General features: G+C 44.9%; 1 protein-coding gene across 1 annotated transcript in view; it reads left to right on the plus strand.

The window, feature by feature from the left end:
* The first annotated feature begins 19,775 nt into the window (after positions 1-19,775).
* hmcn1 (hemicentin 1) overlaps positions 19,776-22,761 on the plus strand; it is a 253,969-nt gene continuing 250,983 nt past the window's right edge. The window contains exon 1 of the mRNA XM_052523937.1: positions 19,776-20,376. Within this exon, the coding sequence (XP_052379897.1) occupies positions 20,112-20,376 (265 nt within the window). The 5' untranslated portion in view covers positions 19,776-20,111. The remainder of the gene's footprint in view (positions 20,377-22,761) is intronic.

Here is a 22,761-nt window from a genome sequence, read left to right on the forward strand (position 1 = left end):
TAATCAAATCAGTACGTAATTCTCCCTTAATTCTCCATTAATTCTCCCTTAATGACCACTGTGTAACTACTGAGCTTTCGGGTATCTATTATAAATATATGTGAGTATGGTCCTTCTGTAGCTCAGTTGGTAGAGCATGGCGCTTGTAACGCCAGGGTAGTGGGTTCGATTCCCGGGACCACCCATACGTAGAATGTATGCACACATGACTGTAAGTCACTTTGGATAAAAGCGTCTGCTAAATGGCATATATTACTATTATTTATTTATTATCTAAAACCAACACAATTCCAACATGTTAACTATTGAATTACTACGTAATGCCTACACATTATTGCCTGCTCAATCCCTATAGAATTACTGTGGACATTTCTGTGTGTGGTGTTGTTACTACTGATCACTATGGGTCGCGGGTCCCATATGTGGTCACCTGATTTGAAAATGGGGTCAAATAAAATCTAATTTCATTGTTCACATTCCTTGTGTTTAGCAGATGTTATTGCGGGTGTAGCTAAATTCTTGTGCTTCTAGCTTCAACAGTGCAGAAGTATCTAAGTAATATCTAACAGTTTCACAACATATACCGCAAAATACACGTAAATCTAAGTAAGGAATGGATTAAGAATATATATACATACAGTGGGGAGAACAAGTATTTTTTACACTGCCGATTTTGCAGGTTTTCCTACTTACAAAGCAGAGAGCCGGAATTCTTACTGGTTGGTAGGTGATCAAATACTTATGTCATGCAATAAAATGCAAATTAATTACTTAGAAATCATACAATGTGATTTTCTGGATTTTTGTTTTAGATTCCGTCTCTCACAGTTGAAGTGTACCTATCATAAAAATGACAGACCTCTACATGCTTTGTAAGTAGGAAAACCTGCAAAATCAGCAGTGTATCAAATACTTGTATATGTCAGAGAACCATTGGACTAAGATACAGTGGCATAGTATAGAGTACAGTACATACATATGTATACATAGTATAGAGTACAGTACATACATATGTATACATAGTATAGAGTACAGTACATACATATGTATACATAGTATAGAGTACAGTACATACATATGTATACATAGTATAGAGTACAGTACATACATATGTATACATAGTAAAGTACAGTATATACATATGTATACATAGTATAGAGTACAGTTTATACATATGAGATGAGTAATGCTAAATACGGATACATTAGTAAACTAGCTAGTGTTTCATTTCCTTAAAATGGCCAGTGATTCCTAATCTATGTCTATAGGCAGCAGCCTCCGATGTGCTGGAGATGGCTGTTTAACAGTCAGTGGTGTGGTATAGAATACAATTACAGTATATACATATGAAATCGGTGATGCCATATGTATAGGATAGGGGTGTGCTCCCTCTGTTGTTTCCCGAAGTCTACAATCATCGCAGGAGAAACTCTAAAATTAAATAAAAATAATTGTGTTTAGTTCATAGAACCAAAGTCATTCTAAGCTTTGTTGGAATGCAATCACCCCAAGTCCTCTTTCCTCTTTTTTCCATGATTTTTGTTAAATAATGGAAAACCTTCTGTAAATAGAGAATGGGAAGCTAAAGGTATTTATGGACTCTGATATGATTGATGACAACAATATGAGATCATTTGAACAACTCAGAAATGAATTAAATCTACCCAATAAAGACTTCCTACTCACAAATAAGGCAAACATTTTCTGAATTACTGAATTGTAAAGGTTTCAAGTTTGAATGTCACATGTGCAAGTACAGTTCCTTTCTTGCAAACTCAAAACCCAACAATGCAATAATCAATAACAATGTAATACTAGAAGAAAAATAAACACAGGAAATAAGAAAAAATATGAAGAACACAATAAGTAGGTAAGTAAGCATACTATATACATGGTCAGAAAACAAGCTTATTGAAATGTTTCAGTCCAAAAGTCATATTGTAACGGCGTTCGTCTGTCGAAACAGAGTCGGACCAAAATGCGCCGTGGTGGTTACTCATGTTCTTTAATGAAAATATGTACTATACATGAAATAACTATATATATATATATATATATATATATACAAAACAACAAACGGAACGAGAAAACCTATACAGCCTGTCTGGTGAACAACTATACAGAGACAGGAACAATCACCCACGAAAAACACTCACAGAATATGGCTGCCTAAATATGGTTCCCAATCAGAGACAAAGATAAATCACCTGACTCTGATTGAGAAATGCCTCAGGCAGCCATAGACTAATTAGTCACCCCACAAAACCCCAAGACAAAAAACACACCACAATAACCCATGTCACACCCTGGCCTGACCAAATAAATAAAGAAAACACAAAATACTAAGACCAAGGCGTGACAGAACCCCCCCGTAAGGTGCAGACTCCCGGACGCACCTCAAAACCATAGGGAGGGTCCGGGTGTGCGTCTGTCTATGGTGGCGACTCCGGCTCGGGACGTGGACCCCACTCCATAAATGTCTTCGTTCCTCCCCCTCGCGTCCTGGGATAGTCCACCCTCGCCGCCGACCATGGCCTAGTAGTCCTCACCCAGAACCCCACTGGACTGAGGGGCAGCTCGTGACTGAGGGGCAGCTCGGGACTGAGGCAGCTCGGGTCTGAGGGGTAGCTCGGGACTGAGGGGAAGCTCGGGACTGAGGGGAAGCTCGGGACTGAGGGGCAGCTCGGGACTGAGGGGCGGCTCGGGACTGAGGGGCAGCTCGGGACTGAGGGGCAGCTCAGCACTGAGGGGAAGCCCAGCACTGAGAGGAAGCTCAGCACTGAGAGGAAGCTCAGCACTGAGGGAAAGCCCAGCACTGAGGGGAAGCCCAGCACTGAGAGGAAGTTCAGCACTGAGAGGAAGCTCAGCACTGAGAGGAAGCTCAGGCAGGTAGTTTGCTCTGGCAGATCCTGGCTGGCTGGCGGATCTGGAAGAGTCTGGTTGACTGGCAGATCTGGAAGAGTCTGGTTGACTGGCAGATCTGGAAGAGTCTGGTTGACTGGCAGATCTGAAAGAGTCTGGCTGACTGGCAGCTCTGGCTGCTCCATGCAGACTGGCAGCTCTGGCTGCTCTATACAGACTGACAGCTCTGGCTGCTCCATGCAGACTGACAGCTCTGGCTGCTCCCTGCAGACTGACAGCTCTGGCTGCTCCATGCAGACTGACAGCTCTGGCTGCTCCATGCAGGCTGGCAGCTCAGGCTGCTCCATGCAGGCTGGCAGCTCAGGCTGCTCCATGCAGGCTGGCAGCTCTGGCTGCGCTGAACAGGCAGGAGACTTCAGCAGCGCTGTAGAGGAGGAAGGCTCTGGCAGCGCTGAACATGCAGGAGACTCCGGCAGCGCAGGAGAGGAGGAAAGCTCTGGCTGCGATAAACAGGCGGGAGACTCCGACAGCACAGGAGAGGAGGAAAGCGCTGGCTGCGCTGAACAAGCGAGAGGCTCCGGCAGCGCTAAACAGGTGGGAGACTCCGACAGCACTGGAGAGGAGAAAGGCTCTGGCTGCGCTGAACAAGCGAGGCGCACTGAAGGCCTGATGCGTGGTGCTGGAACTGGTTGTACTGGACCGAGGACACACACAGGAAGCCTGGTGCGGGGAGCTGCCACCGGAGGACTGGTGTGGAGGTGGCACTGGATAGACCGGACCGTGCAGGCGCACTGGAGCTCTTGAGCACCGAGCCTGCCCAATCTTACCTGGCTCGATGCCCACTCTCGCCCGGCCAATACGAAGAGCTGGTATGTACCGCACCGGGCTATGCACCCGCACTGGAGACACCGTGCGCTCCATAGCATAACACGGTGCCTGCCCGGTCTCTCTAGCCCCCGGTAAGCACAGGGAGTTTGCGCAGGTCTCCTACCTGGCATAGCCATACTCCCTGTAAGCCAACCCCCAATACATTTTTGGGGCTGACTCTCAGGCTTTCATCCGCTTCGTCGTGCTGCCTCTTCATACCAGCGCCTCTCCGCTTTCGTCGCCTCCAGTTCTTCTTTGGGGCGTCGATATTCACCAGGCTGTGCCCAGGGTCCTTTTCCGTCCAACATCTCCTCCCAAGTCCAGAAGTCCTTTGATCGCTGCTCCTCACGATTAACAGGGGGAGTTGGCTCAGGTCTGAACCCTGACTCTGCCACACTCTCTCTGAGTCCCTCCCCCCAACACATTTTTGGGGCTGACTTTCGGTTTTATTTCTGCGCCGCCGTGCTTTTCTCTTCGACTCCATTCTCCTATAGCCTTCTTCGCACTGCTCCAGCGAATCCCAGGCGGGCTCCGGCACTCTCTCTGGGTCGACCGCCCACCTGTCTATTTCCTCCCAAGTCGTATACTCTATACTCCTGCTGTCCATAATGTCCTCCCATGTCCATTCCTCCTTTCGCTGCTTCCGCTGTCGCTGTTGCCTGTTACCACGCTGCTTGGTCCGGGTGTGGTGGGTGATTCTGTAACGGCGTTCGTCTGTCGAAACAGAGTCGGACCAAAATGCGGCGTGGTGGTTACTCATGTTCTTTAATGGAAATAGAACGATACATGAAATAACTATATATATATATATATACAAAACAACAAAAGGAATGAGAAAACCTATACAGCCTGTCTGGTGAACAACTATACAGAGACAGGAACAATCACCCACGAAAACACTCACAGAATATGGCTGCCTAAATATGGTTCCCAATCAGAGACAAAGATAAATCACCTGACTCTGATTGAGAAATGCCTCAGGCAGCCATAGACTAATTAGTCACCCCACAAAACCCCAAGACAAAAAACACACCACAATAACCCATGTCACACCCTGGCCTGACCAAATAAATAAAGAAAACACAAAATACTAAGACCAAGGCGTGACACATATAGCTAAAATCTGTAATAACTCCAGATATTTTGTATGCCAAGGTGTACAAGAGAATTATTTGGGTGTGCACCTCTCTTCTGAAACATACCTGGAAAAAACATGTATGGTGTTCAAATTGGTTCTGAATAAATTAAACAGTTTTACATTTCTGCATAGAGTATACCTGGGGCGGCAGGGTAGCCTAGTGGTTAGAGCGTTGGACTAGTAATGTTGCAAGTTCAAACCCCCGAGCTGACAAGGTACAAATCTGTCGTTCTGCCCCTGAACAGGCAGTTAACCCACTGTTCCTAGGCCGTCATTGAAAATAAGAATTTGTTCTTAACTGACTTGCCTAGTTTAAATAAAGGTAAAATTTAAAATGTAAAAATCTGACCACGAGGACATTGAAACTCATGCAACCTTCTCTGTCTGACAAATGTCGGCACTGTAGTGGGGGAAATGGCCAATGGATACATATGATCTGGAATTGACCTAAATGAATCCGATACTGGTCCATGGTATTGAAATCTGTTTCAGCCACTAATGGAATATCATCCCCTTTGGACCCAGTCTATTGAATCATCTGGGAAACTTTAAAGGAAGTGAATAAGTGTAATAATATAAGTGAATAAGTAATAATAAGTGAAAAATATTGTGTGTATGAATCTCCCTTGCGAGTATGTGTGCTAAATGTCTCCTTGCATTAAACTGGAACAACACTGATGTTGTTTCAGAGGAAATGTACCTTGACACACTGATGTTGGAAAACCTGTCCTGTAATTTGAAACACGTTTATTCACGTGGTAATAAATGGTGAAATACAATAACATTCTGATTACTGATGTCCACCTCTTCCAATGACTGAGGATTGATGTGTTGATGCCTGAGACCTGGATGTGGATCGGTCTTGGGCCAGGAAGCACTCTGCCCACCTCTTCCAATGACTGAGGGTTGATGTGTTGATGCCTGAGACCTGGACGTGGATCGGTCTTGGGCCAGGAAGCACTCTGCCCACCTCTTCCAATGACAGAGGGTTGATGCCTGAGACCTGGACGTGGATCGGTCTTGGGCCAGGAAGCACTCTGCCCACCTCTTCCAATGACAGAGGGTTGATGCCTGAGACCTGGATGTGGATCGGTCTTGGGCCAGGAAGCACTCTTCCAATGACAGAGGGTTGATGTGTTGATGCCTGAGACCTGGACGTGGATCGGTCTTGGGCCAGGAAGCACTCTGCCCACCTCTTCCAATGACAGAGGGTTGATGTGTTGATGCCTGAGACCTGGACGTGGATCGGTCTTGGGCCAGGAAGCACTCTGCCCACCTCTTCCAATGACAGAGGGTTGATGCCTGAGACCTGGACGTGGATCGGTCTTGGGCCAGGAAGCACTCTGCCCACCTCTTCCAATGACAGAGGGTTGATGCCTGAGACCTGGACGTGGATCGGTCTTGGGCCAGGAAGCACTCTGCCCACCTCTTCCAATGACTGAGGGTTGATGTGTTGATGCCTGAGACCTTGATGTTGATCGGTCTTGGGCCAGGAAGCACTCTGCCCACCTCTTCCAATGACTGAGGGTTGATGCCTGAGACCTTGATGTTGATCGGTCTTGGGCCAGGAAGCACTCTGCCCACCTCTTCCAATGACTGAGGGTTGATGTGTTGATGCCTGAGACCTTGATGTTGATCGGTCTTGGGCCAGGAAGCACTCTTCCAATGACAGGAAGCACTCTTCCAATGACAGAGGGTTGATGCCTGAGACCTGGACATGGATCGGTCTTGGGCCAGGAAGCACTCTGCCCATCTCTTCCAATGACTGAGGGTTGATGTGTTGATGCCTGAGACCTGGACGTGGATCGGTCTTGGGCCAGGAAGCATTCTGCCCACCTCTTCCAATGACAGAGGGTTGATGTGTTGATGCCTGAGACCTGGACGTGGATCGGTCTTGGGCCAGGAAGCACTCTGCCCACCTCTTCCAATGACAGAGGGTTGATGCCTGAGACCTTGATGTTGGATCGGTCTTGGGCCAGGAAGCACTCTGCCCACCTCTTCCAATGACAGAGGGTTGATGTGTTGATGCCTGAGACCTGGACGTGGATCGGTCTTGGGCCAGGACCTCTGCCCACCTCTTCCAATGACTGAGGGTTGATGTGTTGATGCCTGAGACCTTGATGTTGATCGGTCTTGGGCCAGGAAGCACTCTTCCAATGACAGGAAGCACTCTTCCAATGACAGAGGGTTGATGCCTGAGACCTGGACATGGATCGGTCTTGGGCCAGGAAGCACTCTGCCCGCCTACCAATATGAACATAATGTACATTTGCATACAAACACACATACTTATTAGCTAGCATGACGAAGACAGAGGATACATAGCTACATTTCAGTGGGGATAGCAAACAGCTAGGCTAAACGCAATAGTGTTTTGGCTAGCAATCCTTTTGATCTGGTAAAAGTGATATAAATGGCTAAACAACAACATGAAAATATTCATAAAACATAAAGGAAAGTTAAGCTTATACATCGTGCCAGTATATGAGCTATGAAAGGCAGGATGACGATTGATGGAAGATGATTACATTCGGGATTGTCAAAAACAGTAGCTAGCTAACAACAACCAACTACTTTCAGCTTTGTCTTCTTCTGCGGTTGCGAAAAGACGGTGTAGTCTGGCTGTAGTTTTGTGACTACTTACAGTGCATACGGAAAGTATTCAGACCACTTGACTTTTTCCACATTTTGTTACGTTACAGTGTCACGACTTCCGCCGAAGTCGGTCCCTCTCCTTGTTTGGGCGAAGTTCGGCGGTCAACATCGCCGATCCACCTTTCATTTTCCATTTGTTTTGTCTTGTCTTCCCACACACCCGGTTTCAATTCCATCATTACATGTTGTGTATTTAACCCTCTGTTCCCCCCATGTCCTTGTCCGGAATTGTTTATTGTAGTGCTAGTGCACGTTATGCTGGTGTGTACAGGGGTTTGTTTAGCCATTGTATTTGTTGTTCTGTTAATGGTGGTTTTATTTATTAAACTGCACCGTTGTAAATCAGTTTTTGCTCTCCTGCGCCTGACTTCTCTGCCGCCAGTACGCACCCTCTACATACAGCCTTATTCTAAAATGTATTCAATTGTATTTTTTCCCCCATCAATCACACAATAGCCCATAATGACGAAACAAAAACTGATTTCTATAAATATTTGCAAATTGAACTGAAAAAAAAAAAATGAAATATGACATTTACATAAGTATTCAGACCCTTTACTCAGTACTTTTTTGAAGCACCTTTGGCAGCGATTAAAGCCTCGAGGCTTCTTGGATATGACGCTACAAGCTCTGTCAGGTTGGATGGGGAGCGTCACTGCCCGTGGCACTTGGCATTCAGGTCAAAGAGTTCAATCTTAGTTTCATCAGACCAGAGAATCTTGTTTCTCATGCTCTGAGAGTCTATAGATGCCTTTTGGCAAACTCCAAGCAGGCTGTCATGTGCCTTTTACTGAGGAGAGGCTTCCGTCTGGCCACTCTACCATAAAGGCCTGATTGTTGGAGTGATGCAGAGATGATTGTCCTTCTGGGTGGTTCTCCCTTCTCCACAGAGGAACTCTGGAGCTCTACCATCAGGTCCTTGGTCACCTCCCTGACCAAGCCCCTTCTCCCCCCATTGCTCAGTTTGGCCGGGAGGCCAGCTCTAGGAAGAGTCTTGGTTGTTCCAAACTTCTTTCATTTAAGAATGATGGAGGCAAATCTGTCTTTGGGGACCTTCAATGCTGCAGAAATGTTTTGGTACCCTTCTCCAGATCTGTGCCTTGACACAATCCTGTCTCGGAGCTCTACAGACAACACCTTCGACCTCATGGCTTGGTTTGTGGGACCTTATGTAGACAGGTGTGTGCCTTTCCAAATCATGTCAATTAATTTAATTTACCACAGGTGGACTCCAGTCTAGATATAGAAACATCTCAAGGATGATCAATCGAAGCAGGATCCACCTGAGCTTAATTTCGAGTCTCATAGCAAAGGGTCTGAATACTTATGTAAATAAGCTATTTTATTTCACCTTTATTTAACCAGGTAGGCAAGTTGAGAACAAGTTCTCATTTACAACTGCGACCTGGCCAAGATAAAGCACAGCAGTTCGACAGATACAACGACACAGAGTTACACATGGAGTAAAACAAACATACAGTCAATAATACAGTATAAACAAGTCTATATACAATGTGAGCAAATGAGGTGAGAAGGGAGGTAAAGGCAAAAAAGGCCATGGTGGCAAAGTAAATACAATATAGCAAGTAAAAGACTGGAATGGTAGTTTTGCAATGGAAGAATGTGCAAAGTAGAAATAAAAATAATGGGGTGCAAAGGAGCAAAATAAATAAATTAAATACAGTTGGGAAAAAGGTAGTTGTTTGGGCTAAATTATAGGTGTGCTATGTACTGGTGCAGTAATCTGTGAGCTGCTCTGACAGTTGGTGCTTAAAGCTAGTGAGGGAGATAAGTGTTTCCATTTTCAGAGATTTTTGTTGTTCGTTCCAGTCATTTTATTATTTCAGTTATTTACTTTTAATACATTAACAAATTAAATCTTTGTTTTCTATTTGTCATTATGGGGTATTGTGTTTAGATTGATGAGGAACAACATTTATTTAATCAATTTTAGATTAAGGCTGTAATGTAACAAAATGTGGAAAAAGTCAAGGGGTCTGAATACTTTCCGAGGGCACTGGATATACTACCAACATCAAGTAGTAAAAATCTCAACCTGATTATTATTGGAAACACTACAGTTTTAGGAACACATGCATTTCGCTACCCCTGCAATAATGTCTGCTAAATCGATTTTTACTCTACTTGTGTATCTGGAGTACTGCAGAAACAACACATTTACTACACAATCCCTACAAGTCTCTACATAGTCACTACTGCACGAATGGGTTTTGTGTAATAATTCAGTAGTACTTCTTCATCAGGGCAGGCGACCGTGAGGAGGTGAATGTTTCTTGGCCCGACATTGGAAACAGAAGCAGGCTACTTATTGTCCATTTTCTCTCTGTGACTCCTGCTTCTCCTCTCTCCGGTTTCCTTTCCTTCATCCCTTTGTGCTGGTTTTGGCCACAGTCGAGTAGTCTGTACAGTTGGTGTCTAAAACAACAGTTGTGTGACTTGGAACTGCACGTGCCTTAAGGCTAGTTACCTAAGAAATGGTATGTTGTGCAATCAAAGGCTTGTTTATTTGGTTTGGATCACTAATATTCTTATCCAACCATCTTCTGGCAAGCTTCACCATGAAAAACCACCAGACCAGATCCAGTCTGACTGCCTCTTACACAGGCCTGGCTCTGTCCAGGGTGGCTTAGAGAGAGAGTTAGAACTTGAAGTATGCCAAAGACAAGCACTGAGAGTGAACTGGATAAGCCAAGATAGTTGAAGTTACACTGTAGGATAAGGTTCAAACTTTTAGTGGCATCTAGTAGCTTTCCAAGGATTAGTGATGTGGTGGATTGACTGATGGCTGAGACATTGACATCGCTTGCCTGTCTCCTAGTTTTAACAACTATCCAGCATTACCTTAGAGGAATTGCACTGAAATTCTCTCTCTCTCTCACTCCCTCTCTCTCTCAATTCAATTAAATTCAATTTCAATTCAAGGGCTTTATTGGCATGGGAAACATGTGTTAACATTGCCAAAGCAAGTGAGGTAGACAACATACAAAGTGAATATATAAGGTGAAAAACAACAAAAATGAACAGTAAACATTACACATACAGAAGTTTCAAAACAGTAAAGACATTACAAATGTCATATTATATATATATATATATATACAATGTACAAATAGTTAAAGGACACAAGATAAAATAAATAAGCATAAATATGGGTTGTATTTACAATGGTGTTTGTTCTTCACTGGTTGCCCTTTTCTCGTGGCAACAGGTCACAAATCTTGCTGCTGTGATGGCACACTGTGGAATTTCACCCAGTAGATATGGGAGTTTTTCAAAATTGGATTTGTTTTGGAATTCTTTGTGGATCTGTGTGATCTGGGGGAAATATGTATCTCTAATATGGTCATACATTGGGCAGGAGGTTAGGAAGTGCAGCTCAGTTTCCACCTCATTTTGTGGGCAGTGAGCACATAGCCTGTCTTCTCTTGAGAGCCATGTCTGCCTACGGCGGCCTTTCTCACTAGCAAGGCTATGCTCACTGAGTCTGTACATAGTCAAAGCTTTCCTTAATTTTGGGTCAGTCACAGTGGTCAGGTATTCTGCCGCTGTGTACTCTCTGTGTAGGGCCAAATAGCATTCTAGTTTGCTCTGTTTTTTTGTTAATTCTTTCCAATGTGTTAAGTAATTATCTTTTTGTTTTCTCATGATTTGGTTGGGTCTAATTGTGCTGTTGTCCTGGGGCTCTGTAGGGTGTGTTTGTGTTTGTGAACAGAGCCCCAGGACCAGCTTGCTTAGGGGACTCTTCTCCAGGTTCATCTCTCTGTAGGTGATGGCTTTGTTATGGAAGGTTTGTGAATCGCTTCCTTTTAGGTGGTTGTAGAATTTAATGGCTCTTTTCTGGATTTTGATAATTAGTGGGTATCGGCCTAATTCTGCTCTGCATGCATTATTTGGTGTTTTACGTTGTACACGGAGGATATTTTTGCAGAATTCTGCGTGCAGTCTCAATTTGGTGTTTGTCCCATTTTGTGAAGTCTTGGTTGGTGAGCGGACCCCAGACCTCACAACCATAAAGGGCAATGGGCTCTATGACTGATTCAAGTATTTTTAGCCAAATCCTAATTGGTATGTTGAAATGTATGTTTCTTTTGATGGCATAGAATGCCCTTCTTGCCTTGTCTCTCAGATCGTTCAGATCTCTCTCTCTCTCTCTCTCTCTCTCTCTCTCTCTCTCTCTCTCTCTCTCTCTCTCTCTCTCTCTCTCTCTCTCTCTCTCTCTCTCTCTCTCTCTCTCTCCTTCTCTCTCTCTCCTTCTCTCTCTCTCTCTCTCTCTCTCTCTCTCTTGCTCCCTCTCCTCCCTCTCTCCTCTCTCCTCTCTCCCTCTCTCTCTCTCTCTCTCTCTCTCCTCTCTCTCCCTCTCTCTCCTTCTCTCTCTCTCTCTCTCTCTCTTCTCTCTCTCTCCTTCTCTCTCTCTCTCTCTTGCTCCTCTCTCTCTCTCTCTCTCTCTCTCTCTCTCTCTCTCTCTCTCTCTCTCTCTCTCTCTCTCTCTCACCCTCTCTCTCTCTCTCTCTCTCTCTCTCTCTCTCCTCTCTCTCTCTCTCTCTCTCTCTCTCCCCTCTCTCTCTCTCTCCTTCTCTCTCTCCTTCTCTCTCTCTCTCTCTCTTGCTCCCTCTCTCCCTCCCTCTCTCCCTCTCTCTCTCTCTCTCTCTCTCTCTCTCTCTCTCTCTCTCTCTCTCTCTCTCTCTCTCTCTCCTTCTCTCTCTCTCCTTCTCTCTCTCTCTTTCTTTCTCTCTCTCTCTCTCTCTCTCTCTCTTTCTTGCTCTCTCTCTCTCTCTCTCTCTCTCTCTCTCTCTCTCTCTCTCTCTGTGTAATTAAGAAATTGCTTGAATTACCCTATGTCCTGTGTAATATATTTACTTGTTTATTTTATTTAACCTTTATTTAACTAGGCAAGTCAGTTAAGATCAAAGTCTTATTTACAAAGATGGCCTACCAAAAGACAAAGGGCCTCCTGCGGGGGCGGGGGCTGGGATAACATTATATATATAGGACAAAACACACATCACGACAAGAGAAACAACACAACACTACATAAAGAGAGACCTAAGACAATAACATAGCATGGTAGCAACACAACATGACAACAACATGGTAGCAACACAACATGGTGCAAACATGATTGGGCACAGACAACAGCACAAAGGGAAAGAAAGTAGAGACAACACAACACTACATAAAGAGAGACCTAAGACAACAACACAACATGGTAGCAACACAACATGGTGCAAACATGATTGGGCACAGACAACAGCACAAAGGGAAAGAAAGTAGAGACAATACATCACTACATAAAGAGAGACCTAAGACAACAACACAACATGGTAGCAACACAACATGGTAGCAACACAACATGGTGCAAACATGATTGGGCACAGACAACAGCACAAAGGGAAAGAAAGTAGAGACAACACAACACTACATAAAGAGAGACCTAAGACAACAACACAACATGGTAGCAACACAACATGGTAGCAACACAACATGGTGCAAACATGATTGGGCACAGACAACAGCACAAAGGGAAAGAAAGTAGAGACAACACAACACTACATAAAGAGAGACCTAAGACAACAACACAACATGGTAGCAACACAACATGGTGCAAACATGATTGGGCACAGACAACAGCACAAAGGGAAAGAAAGTAGAGACAACACAACACTACATAAAGAGAGACCTAAGACAACAACACAACATGGTAGCAACACAACATGGTGCAAACATGATTGGGCACAGACAACAGCACAAAGAGAAAGAAAGTAGAGACAATACATCACTACATAAAGAGAGACCTAAGACAACAACACAACATGGTAGCAACACAACGTGGTGAAAACATTATTGGGCACAGACAACAGCACAAAGGGAAAGTAGAGACAACCATCCATCACGCAAAACAGACACAATTGTCAGTAAGTGTCCATGATTGAGTCTTTGACTTAAGAGATTGAGATAAAACTGTCTAGTTTGAGTGTTTGTCGCTAGCTGCAGCGAACTGAAAAGAGGAGCGGACCAGGGATGTGTGTGCTTTGGGGACCTTTAACAGAATGTGTCTGGCAGAACGGGTGTTGTATGTGGAGGATGAGGACTGCAGTAGATATGTCAGATAGGGGGGATTGAGGCCTAAGAGGGCCCACTGGCATCAACCAGTGGGTCTTGTGACGGGTATACAGAGATGACCAGTTTACAGAGGAGTATAGAGTGCAGTGATGTGTCCTATAAGGAGCATTGGTGGCAAATCTGATCGCCGAATGGTAAAGAACATCTAGCCGCTCCAGAGCACCCTTACCTGCCGATCAATAAATTATGTGTCTGTAATCTAGCATTGGTAGGATGGTCATCTGAATCAGGGTTAGTTTGGCAGCTGGGGTGAAAGAGGAGCGATTACAATAGAGTAAACCAAGTCTAGATTTAACTTTAGCCTGCAGCTTTGATATGGTGCTGAGAGATATAGAATATAGTATTCCTGGTTGTTGTTCTGCTTGGATGCTTTCCATAGCCTGTGTTATGTCATGCCATGTATACAGCTGATTTGCATGTTTCTAAGTTTGTTTATCATGCAAAATGGTCGTTCACAGGCTGTAGCTCTAACATTATTTGAATGCATGTGTCTGGGTTTGTGTGGTTTGGGCTCCTATTTGAATCTTTCCATGAGGTTCTATGTCCCAGAATGTCAATCCTGTGGACAATTGACCCCCGCCCCCCCTTATTTTTCTCTCTTGCCCTTCAATTATTTTTCTCTCTCTTCCCCCCCTTCTCTGTAGTAGATGAGTAGCCTATCACATGTGCTTGCTTTGCTCCAGCCAATCCCTCACCACATGTTTTGAGGCTCGACACCAGTCTCAATATTCTAATTGTCAATGACCCTGCCTTTCTTCCTGATTTTTCAGGCTGATTCCATTCAGAGTGCATCAGCCACAAGCATCCCCATGATCAATACTTAGCCACCCTGAACACTGCGGTGAGAATAACAAATGACACTGGCTCCCCCTGGTGTCCAGACATCTGAACTCCTATTAGACTTTGACCCATCATGGTCAATACAAAGGCATTGGTTGCCCATATCTAGATGCATTTGATGAAACGCAATATATTTGTTTGTGAAAATGTTATGATCCTTTCTATTGCTCTCTCTTAGGGCGTGTGAGAGGTGTGTGAAAAGGTGTGTGAGAGGTGTGTGAAAAGGTGTGTGGAAAAGGTGTGTGAGAGGTGTGTGAAAAGGTGTGTGAGAGGTGTGTGAGAGGTGTGTGAAAAGGTGTGTGAGAGGTGTGTGAAAAGGTGTGTGAGAGGTGTGTGAAAAGGTGTGTGAGAGGTGTATGAGAGGTGTGTGAAAAGGTGTTTGAGAGGTGTGTGAAAAGGTGTGTGAGAGTTGTGTGAGAGGTGTGTGAGAGGTGTGTGAAAAGGTGTGTGAGAGGTGTGTGAAAAGGGGTGTGAGAGGTGTGTGAGAGGTGTGTGAAAAGGTGTGTGAAAAGGTGTGTGAGAGTTGTGTGAAAAGGTGTGTGAGAGGTGTATGAGAGATGTGTGAAAAGGTGTGTGAAAAGGTGTGTGAAAAGGAGTGAGTTCTTGTCGGTGGGAAAAGCGCTGCTTCCTCGATACAGTCAGTCGTCAGATGAAAGCAGATCTATTTTCAGATATCTCCAACCAGCTGGTAGTCTGTGATCTCCTCAGAGCCTGACAAAAAACATGCATCAGGATTTTTTTTTATGATGTTCATTTGTTTTATGTGCCATTAATCAACATTCATATCATATCATAAACAATTGCCAGTAGCAATACTGCACATCTCAGCAGCATCTTCTGAAGGATTGCTTTTGGGGCGGCAGAGGAAAACAAATGTAGCACAACTAAAGAATCCCTCGTAGGCCTACTATATCCCGCTGAATTCCTCAGTCTTCACAGAGGAAGCAGGTCATTCATTATGTGCAACTGCCTTAAGCCTTCAGACTGACTCAGTCTGCTTTGTACTATCACGTTAAGCCCCCAGGTCACGGTTTCATTTAGTTCTGTGGGTTCAGTGAGGGGAGAAGAGTCTGAGTTAGTAGTAGCAGAGTGGTAATGATCCCTGGAATGTGTGGCTATAGATTAAGCCTATGTTTAAACATGGGGTTTAGAAGACACAGTCAATCTACTAATTACATTTGTTTCAGTCTGTATTCTGCCTAAGTGAAATTAGCATTCTACAACAATAGATTTCTTATTTTAATATGTTCAGTTGAAGATCAACTAATCAGTGTAATGGGGCTATGAATGTCCCTTTGCACAACATGTATCCTGAAGACTGTGTAGGCCTTTGCAAGTGACTTGGTCTCCTTTACCATTTTTATGAAGAATGTGCATGAAACACTCTGTCTGTCCATGGCAGCTCACTGAGCTGTGAAATTGGCCAAGTTGTCTATCTCCGTCCTCTGCTCTGATCTCTTCTCTCTCCTCCTCCCCTCCTCCCGTCTCTCCTCCTCCCTCCCCCTCCTCCAGTCTCTCCTCCTTCCTCTCGCCCCTCCTCCAGTCTCTCCTCTCCCTCCCTCCCTCCCTCCCTCCCTCCCTCCCTCCCCCCTCCCTCCCTCCCTCCCTCCCTCCCTCCCTCCCTCCCTCCCTCCCTCCAGTCTCTCCCTCCTCCCTCCCTCCTCCAGTCTCTCCTCCTCCCTCCCTCCCTCCTCCAGTCTCTCCTCCTTCCTCTCCCCCTCCTCCAGTCTCCCCCTCCCTCCCTCCCTCCCTCCCTCCCTCCCCTCCCTCCCTCCCTCCCTCCCTCCCTCCCTCCCTCCCTCCCTCCCTCCCTCCCTCCCTCCCTCCCTCCCTCCCTCCCTCCCTCCCTCCCTCCCTCCCTCCCTCCCTCCCTCCTCCAGTCTCTCCTCCTCCCTCCCTCCTCCAGTCTCTCCTCCTCCCTCCCTCCCTCCTCCAGTCTCTCCTCCTCCTCCTCCTCCCTCCCTCCCTCCCTCCTCCCTTCCTTGCCATTCCACTGCCCCAGTAAATCCCTGGGGCTCTAATTTAAGCCACTATATCTTACAATGTGTATTAAGTCCCTTCCTGGCCCTGTGCGGCACCTTCCGGCCCCACAAACCACCACCTGTCCTCATAAACCATCACCTGTCCACACAAACCCCCACCTGTCCTCACATACCCTTCACCTGTCCTCACAAACCACCACCTGTCCTCACAAACCCTTCACCTGTCCTCACAAACCACCACCTGTATTCACAAACCATCACCTGTCCTCACATACCACCACCTGTCCTCACAAACCACTGCCTGTCCTCACAAACCACTACTTGTCCTCACATACCACCAGCTGTCCTCACAAACCACCACCTGTCCTCACAAACCACTGCCTGTCCTCACAAACCACTACTTGTCCTCACATACCACCAGCTGTCCTCACAAACCACCACCTGTCCTCACAAACCACTGCCTGTCCTCACAAACCACTACTTGTCCTCACATACCACCAGCTGTCCTCACAAACCAACACCTGTCCTCACAAACCACTGCCTGTCCTCACAAACCACTACTTGTCCTCACATACCACCAGCTGTCCTCACAAACCACCACCTGTCCTCACAAACCACTGCCTGTCCTCACAAACCACTACTTGTCCTCACATACCACCAGCTGTCCTCACAAACCCTTACCTGTCCTCACAAACCATCACCTGTCCTCACATACCACCACCTGTCCTCACAAACCACTGCCTGTCCTCACAAACCACTACTTGTCCTCACAAACCACTACTTGTCCTCACAAACCACTACTTGTCCTCACATACCACCAGCTGTCCTCACAAACCACCACCTGTCCTCACAAACCCTTACCTGTCCTCACAAACCACTGCCTGTCCTCACAAACCACTACTTGTCCTCACAAACCACTACTTGTCCTCACAAACCACTACTTGTCCTCACATACCACCAGCTGTCCTCACAAACCACCACCTGTCCTCACAAACCCTTACCTGTCCTCACAAACCATCACCTGTCCTCACATACCACCAGCTGTCCTCACAAACCACCACCTGTCCTCACATACTGCCGTTGGCCTGACACTTCCTGGACTTCCTGGACAGACCGACAGGAAGACAGGCAAACAGGCAGACAGACAGATAGATATACAGAAAGACAGACTGAAAGACAGAATTGTCAATGTGCTGGAGATCGTGTCTTACAAACCGCGGTGAGGGGTTAACTTCAAGAGCTCTGTTGTGATGACCCTAAACTCGCCTGGTAGGCTACATACAGTATAGTGGAGTCCAAATGGTTCATTATTTCCTGTCCTCAGCTCTAGATGGCGCAAGTGGAGCAAGTAGTCTAACAATGAAACAGAATCGGTATGTCACTTCCTTGCCTATTGGTCTAAATAAGAAACATTTAAGGCACAGTCTGTAATTTCTTCATTGATGCAATGTTTAAGTTAGATTGCACAGGACCTTCTTCTAATGTTCTAAGAAAGATGACAGAACACCTGTTCTACGTTCTTTAAAGGTTCCCAGAACATTTAATTAAGTTATGGGAGTTGTCTGGGATGTTGCAAGAATATTCTTGCGATATTCACATATGTTGCACAGAACATTCCCACAACAATCCCAGTAGCATTGACTCACCCAGTGATGAAGATGAAGATGAAGCCTGGGCTACACACCGGTGATGGCCAATGTCCTTGTGTCTATACCCTAGTTCAAGATAAACCACTTTGAAAAACAGTACTGTTTGCTCAGAATTTCACCTTCCAACAGGACAACGACCCTAAGCACACATCCACGACAACGCAGGAGTGGCTTCGGGACAAGGCTCTGAATGTCCTTGAGTGGCCCAGCCAGAACTCAGACTTAAACCTGATCGAACATCTCTGGAGAGACCTGAAAATATCTGTGCAGTGACGCTCCCCATCCAACCTGACAGAGTTTTAGATGATCTGCAGAGAAGAATGGGAGAAACTCCCCAGGTCTGCCAAGCTTGTAGCGTCATACCCAAGAAGACTCGGGGCTGTAATCCCTGCAAAGGTGCAACAAAGTACTGAGTAAAAGGTCTGAATACTTATGTAAATATGATATTTCAGCTTTTTAATTTTTAAAAATAAATGTTCAAACATTTCTAATAACCTGTTTTTGCGTTGTCATTATGCAGTATTGTGATGTCATTATGGGGTATTGTGATGTCATTATGGGGTATTGTGATGTCATTGGGGCGGCAGGGTAGCCTCCCTCCCTGGACTAGTAACCGGAAGGTTGCAAGTTCAAATCCCGAGCTGACATGTCCCCGAGCTGTCGTTCTGCCCCTGAACAGGCAGTTAACCCACTGTTCCGAGGCCGTCATTGAAAATAAGAATTTGTTCTTAACTGACTTGCCTAGTTAAATAAAGATAAAATAAAATTATGGGGTATTGTGTGTAGATTGTTGGGGGGAAAATATTCAATCAATATTAGAACAAAGCTGTAATGTAACAACATGTGGAAAAAAAGTCAAGGGGTCTGAATACTTTCCTAATGACCTGTATGTGGATTATACTGTATGTCTATGGCCACAATGTAAAAAGCTTTTATTTATTTGGTATGTGTGCTTCCCAAATTGTGTCCTTCCCAACTGGAGGCTTAGTGCATGTGATAAAACTGAATTCACAGCCATTTGTTAGATGTTATTGATCCGCTGTGGCTAAATGATGCTCTCTGCTGATGTATTTTGAATTATTACATTTTTGGGAATTTTTTTTAAAAAATTGATTTTGTCTAAATGATTGTAATTTATCAAGGGATGCTGCAGCACCTCCAGGACTCCTCCTTTCCACGGTTATTCCTGCATGAAGTGAAAATGACAGTTTTTTTGTAACATATTTCGAAACTATAGTCTACATTGTTAGTTCACAAAGAATCCAATGACAATGAAAACATAGTCTAATTAATGGAATACAACCTTAGTTTGGGTTATGTTATGATCGAGTTAGGGTAAATTAATAAGCTGATTGTACATGTATACATACTATTGTGTTATCAATTCCATTTCATTCTGTTGGCCACAGTACTTTTTCCATGTAGGCCTACTATTTCAATATGAAACAAATGTGTTTCTCTTTGCATGTCTTGTCGCGTGTCTACTGTATAATTCAAGTATAGCCTACCGCTATGTCTTAATGCACAGGGTCCCATCCCAGGCAGGGTTCCCAAAACCCACTGCTCCAATCAGAAGGCAGCTATTCTGTAAGGAGTCAATTTGCCTTGAGCCTTTCTTCTCTTGAGAAGCTTTGAGAAGGGGACTTGCAGAGTTTGGACAAGAGCTCCCGACACGGCAGCTGAGCTGAGCTCCTTCAAACTTCAGAACAAGAGTGTGAGAAGCTCAGAAGGTCCAAAAGGGCGGTGGAGGTCACATTGAAGGGAGCGAGAGCATCTGTGACAGCATCTAAACTTTTCCACCGTTTTTCTCCTTTAAACAAAAGGACGACAATATTGGCTTTTTCATCACTATCTTGTTACTGTTTTTAGCGAGCCAATGTCTCTCCCTTTACCTCAAGATTCATCCTGAGGTTCTGAGCGGAGACACGAACTATTACAACTTTGTTGGCGACAAGTCATAGACCGTTCGGTCTGAAAATGGGCATCAAGCGTGTGCCATTGTTGCTTGTGCAGGTACTTCTCCTGGTGGCTGTGTCCTCCGGGCAGAACACGGGGACCGAGGGGACAAAAGAGGAGATCCCAGAAGGAGCGTCCACCCTGGCGTTCGTCTTTGATGTCACCGGCTCCATGTACGATGATCTCGTGCAGGTTATTGAAGGGGCATCCAAGATTTTGGAGATGTCGCAGAGTAGAACAAAGAGACCCCTCTACAACTATGCATTGGTTCCTTTCCACGACCCGGGTAAGAAAAGCTGGGTTGATCTGCAATCATTAAAACATGTCATATAAATAAGAATGATTTATGATGTGTACATGAAGAACATGCTATCTCTGTCTCATCTGAATAACACCTTTCTCTTTGCAACTGTTTTCTGTGCAATGGCACTTTGGTTAATAATATACAATATCCTTGTGCATTTAATTTACACGCTTTTGTGAACGATTTTTTTACGCAACGAAGTATTTGCAATTATCTGCTATTGTAAGTGGTACAATACAGCTGTTTTGTATGTGTACATATAGGCCTAGTCTAACCTACACGAATAGACCTGCTTTGGAACAAAAACAGACATCGTCGTCAGAAACGTGAGAAATGTAATAGTTTACCCACACTCTGGGCTCTGAATGCGTAATGTCTTCACACGTCAGCGCAGGCGGCATCGGGTCACTGTCTCCCTGTCGCCGCATACAGATGTTCAGCTCCGCATTCACTATCATTAGCATTCCGTTTGAGTTAGTGTGTTTAGGGCGATTACCTTTCAGGCACAAAATCACACTGTAATGTGGCAGCCCTACCTTATGTTTACTGTGAAAAGTGTAAAAATTAGACACGGAAGAGGCCAGTGTCATGTAGTCAGAGGAATAGATGCGAGTTGACAGGGCATTGAACTCTGCACACATACTTCACACCAACTTATTGTCTATATGACATATCCATATATATTAGACAATTTTGGGGGGGATCCTAACACTGCGTGTTAGCGTATGTTTGAGTCTGTCATTATGAGCTGTGAATTGGGAGAACCATTCACTCATCTAGCTTGTACATCGTCAACAAAAGCCGTTGTCAGTGACTTGTGTTGTGTGATGGGGTCCTTAGTGGGGGGTGGGGGCTCAGTCAACAACACAGTGGCCAGCAAACAGTCCATAACGTGAGGGGCTGCTGTGAGTGCTTGGGTGAGAGCTTGTTAAAGACAGAAAGGGAGAGGAGGAAGCAAGAGAGACAGAGAGAGAGATAGTTAAAGAGAGAGAGAGAGAGAGAGAGACAGACAGGCAGGCAGGCAGGCAGGCAGGCAGGCAGGCAGGCAGACAGACAGACAGACAGACAGACAGACAGACAGACAGACAGACAGACAGACAGACAGACAGACAGACAGACAGACAGACAGACAGACAGACAGACAGACAGGCAGAGAGAGAGGCAGAGAGAGAGCATTTTGTTTTCCAGACTTCTAATATACCAAACCTGGATCTGACATAGAAATTGTTTCTGGACCTTCTGTGCCAAATAGATTTTCCATCCTGCTATCCTCCTCTGAGAGCACAGGAATGTCTTTCAAGATGCACACACACAATATCTGGTTATCGTTTCAGAGCATCATCATCCTACTGTTACTAAACCAACCAACTGACAGAGAGGAGATAGAGAGAGAGAGAGAGAGATAGAGAGGAGAGAGAGAGAGATAGAGAGGAGAGAGAGAGAGAGGAGAGAGAGAGGAAAAAGAAGCGAGAGAGGAGAGAGGAGAGAGAATAGAGTTAGAGAGATAGACGAGAGAAAGAGTGAGAGAAGAGAGATAGAGAGAGAGAAAGAGGAGAGAGAGAGCGGGGATCCGTGGTGACTGAGAGCAGTATTCCAGATGTGTGTTGCTCCTATGCTTAAATCAGCATGTCAAATTCTTTAAGCATTTTTGTATAACGCCTCAATCGGGCCTCTGGGCCAAGAAAAATAAATAGTTGAAAGTGAGGTATGCACAGAATATACAAATATTCCAAATGACTGATTCAATTAGTGCGTGCCTTTGAAGAACAACTAAACCTCTGGTCTTTTTCCATACGACTGATGAAGTATCATGCAGCCATCAAATACCGCATACTCCATTAGGTTGTATAGCTAGGGTTGGGTACTTTTTAAATGTAATCTGTTACAATTACTAATTACCTGTCCAAAAAATTATCAGTAAATTAACTTTTGGATTACCCAAACTCAGTAAAGTAATCTGGTTATTTTTGGATTACTTTCCCCTTAAGAGGCATTAGAAGAAGACAAAAGGGATCTGTCAAACGCATTAGATTTATCATCATAGTGGTCTCTGACTTGTGGTCCGACTTGCTAACTTGCGCCTGTTTTCAATGCTGAATTGAATATCATTGTGAAAGGTGTCATTCTGAATATTTTTCTGAATTTAAAGTAATCCAAATTAGTCATCAGTTACTCCCCAACCCTGAATATAGGCTTGTACAGACGGTACACTATAAGGTGTAAGCCAGTTGTATTGCAAAGGTTAAAATAAGCCTATACTGACTAGGTTTCTAGGAAATATTTGTGGCTATTTCTGAGCACAGAGAGAGAGAGAGAGAGAGAGAGAGAGAGAGAGAGAGAGAGAGAGAGAGAGAGAGAGAGAGAGAG

This window comes from Oncorhynchus keta, chromosome 1 (genome assembly GCF_023373465.1).
Source record: "Oncorhynchus keta strain PuntledgeMale-10-30-2019 chromosome 1, Oket_V2, whole genome shotgun sequence".
Classification (NCBI taxonomy): domain Eukaryota; kingdom Metazoa; phylum Chordata; class Actinopteri; order Salmoniformes; family Salmonidae; genus Oncorhynchus; species Oncorhynchus keta.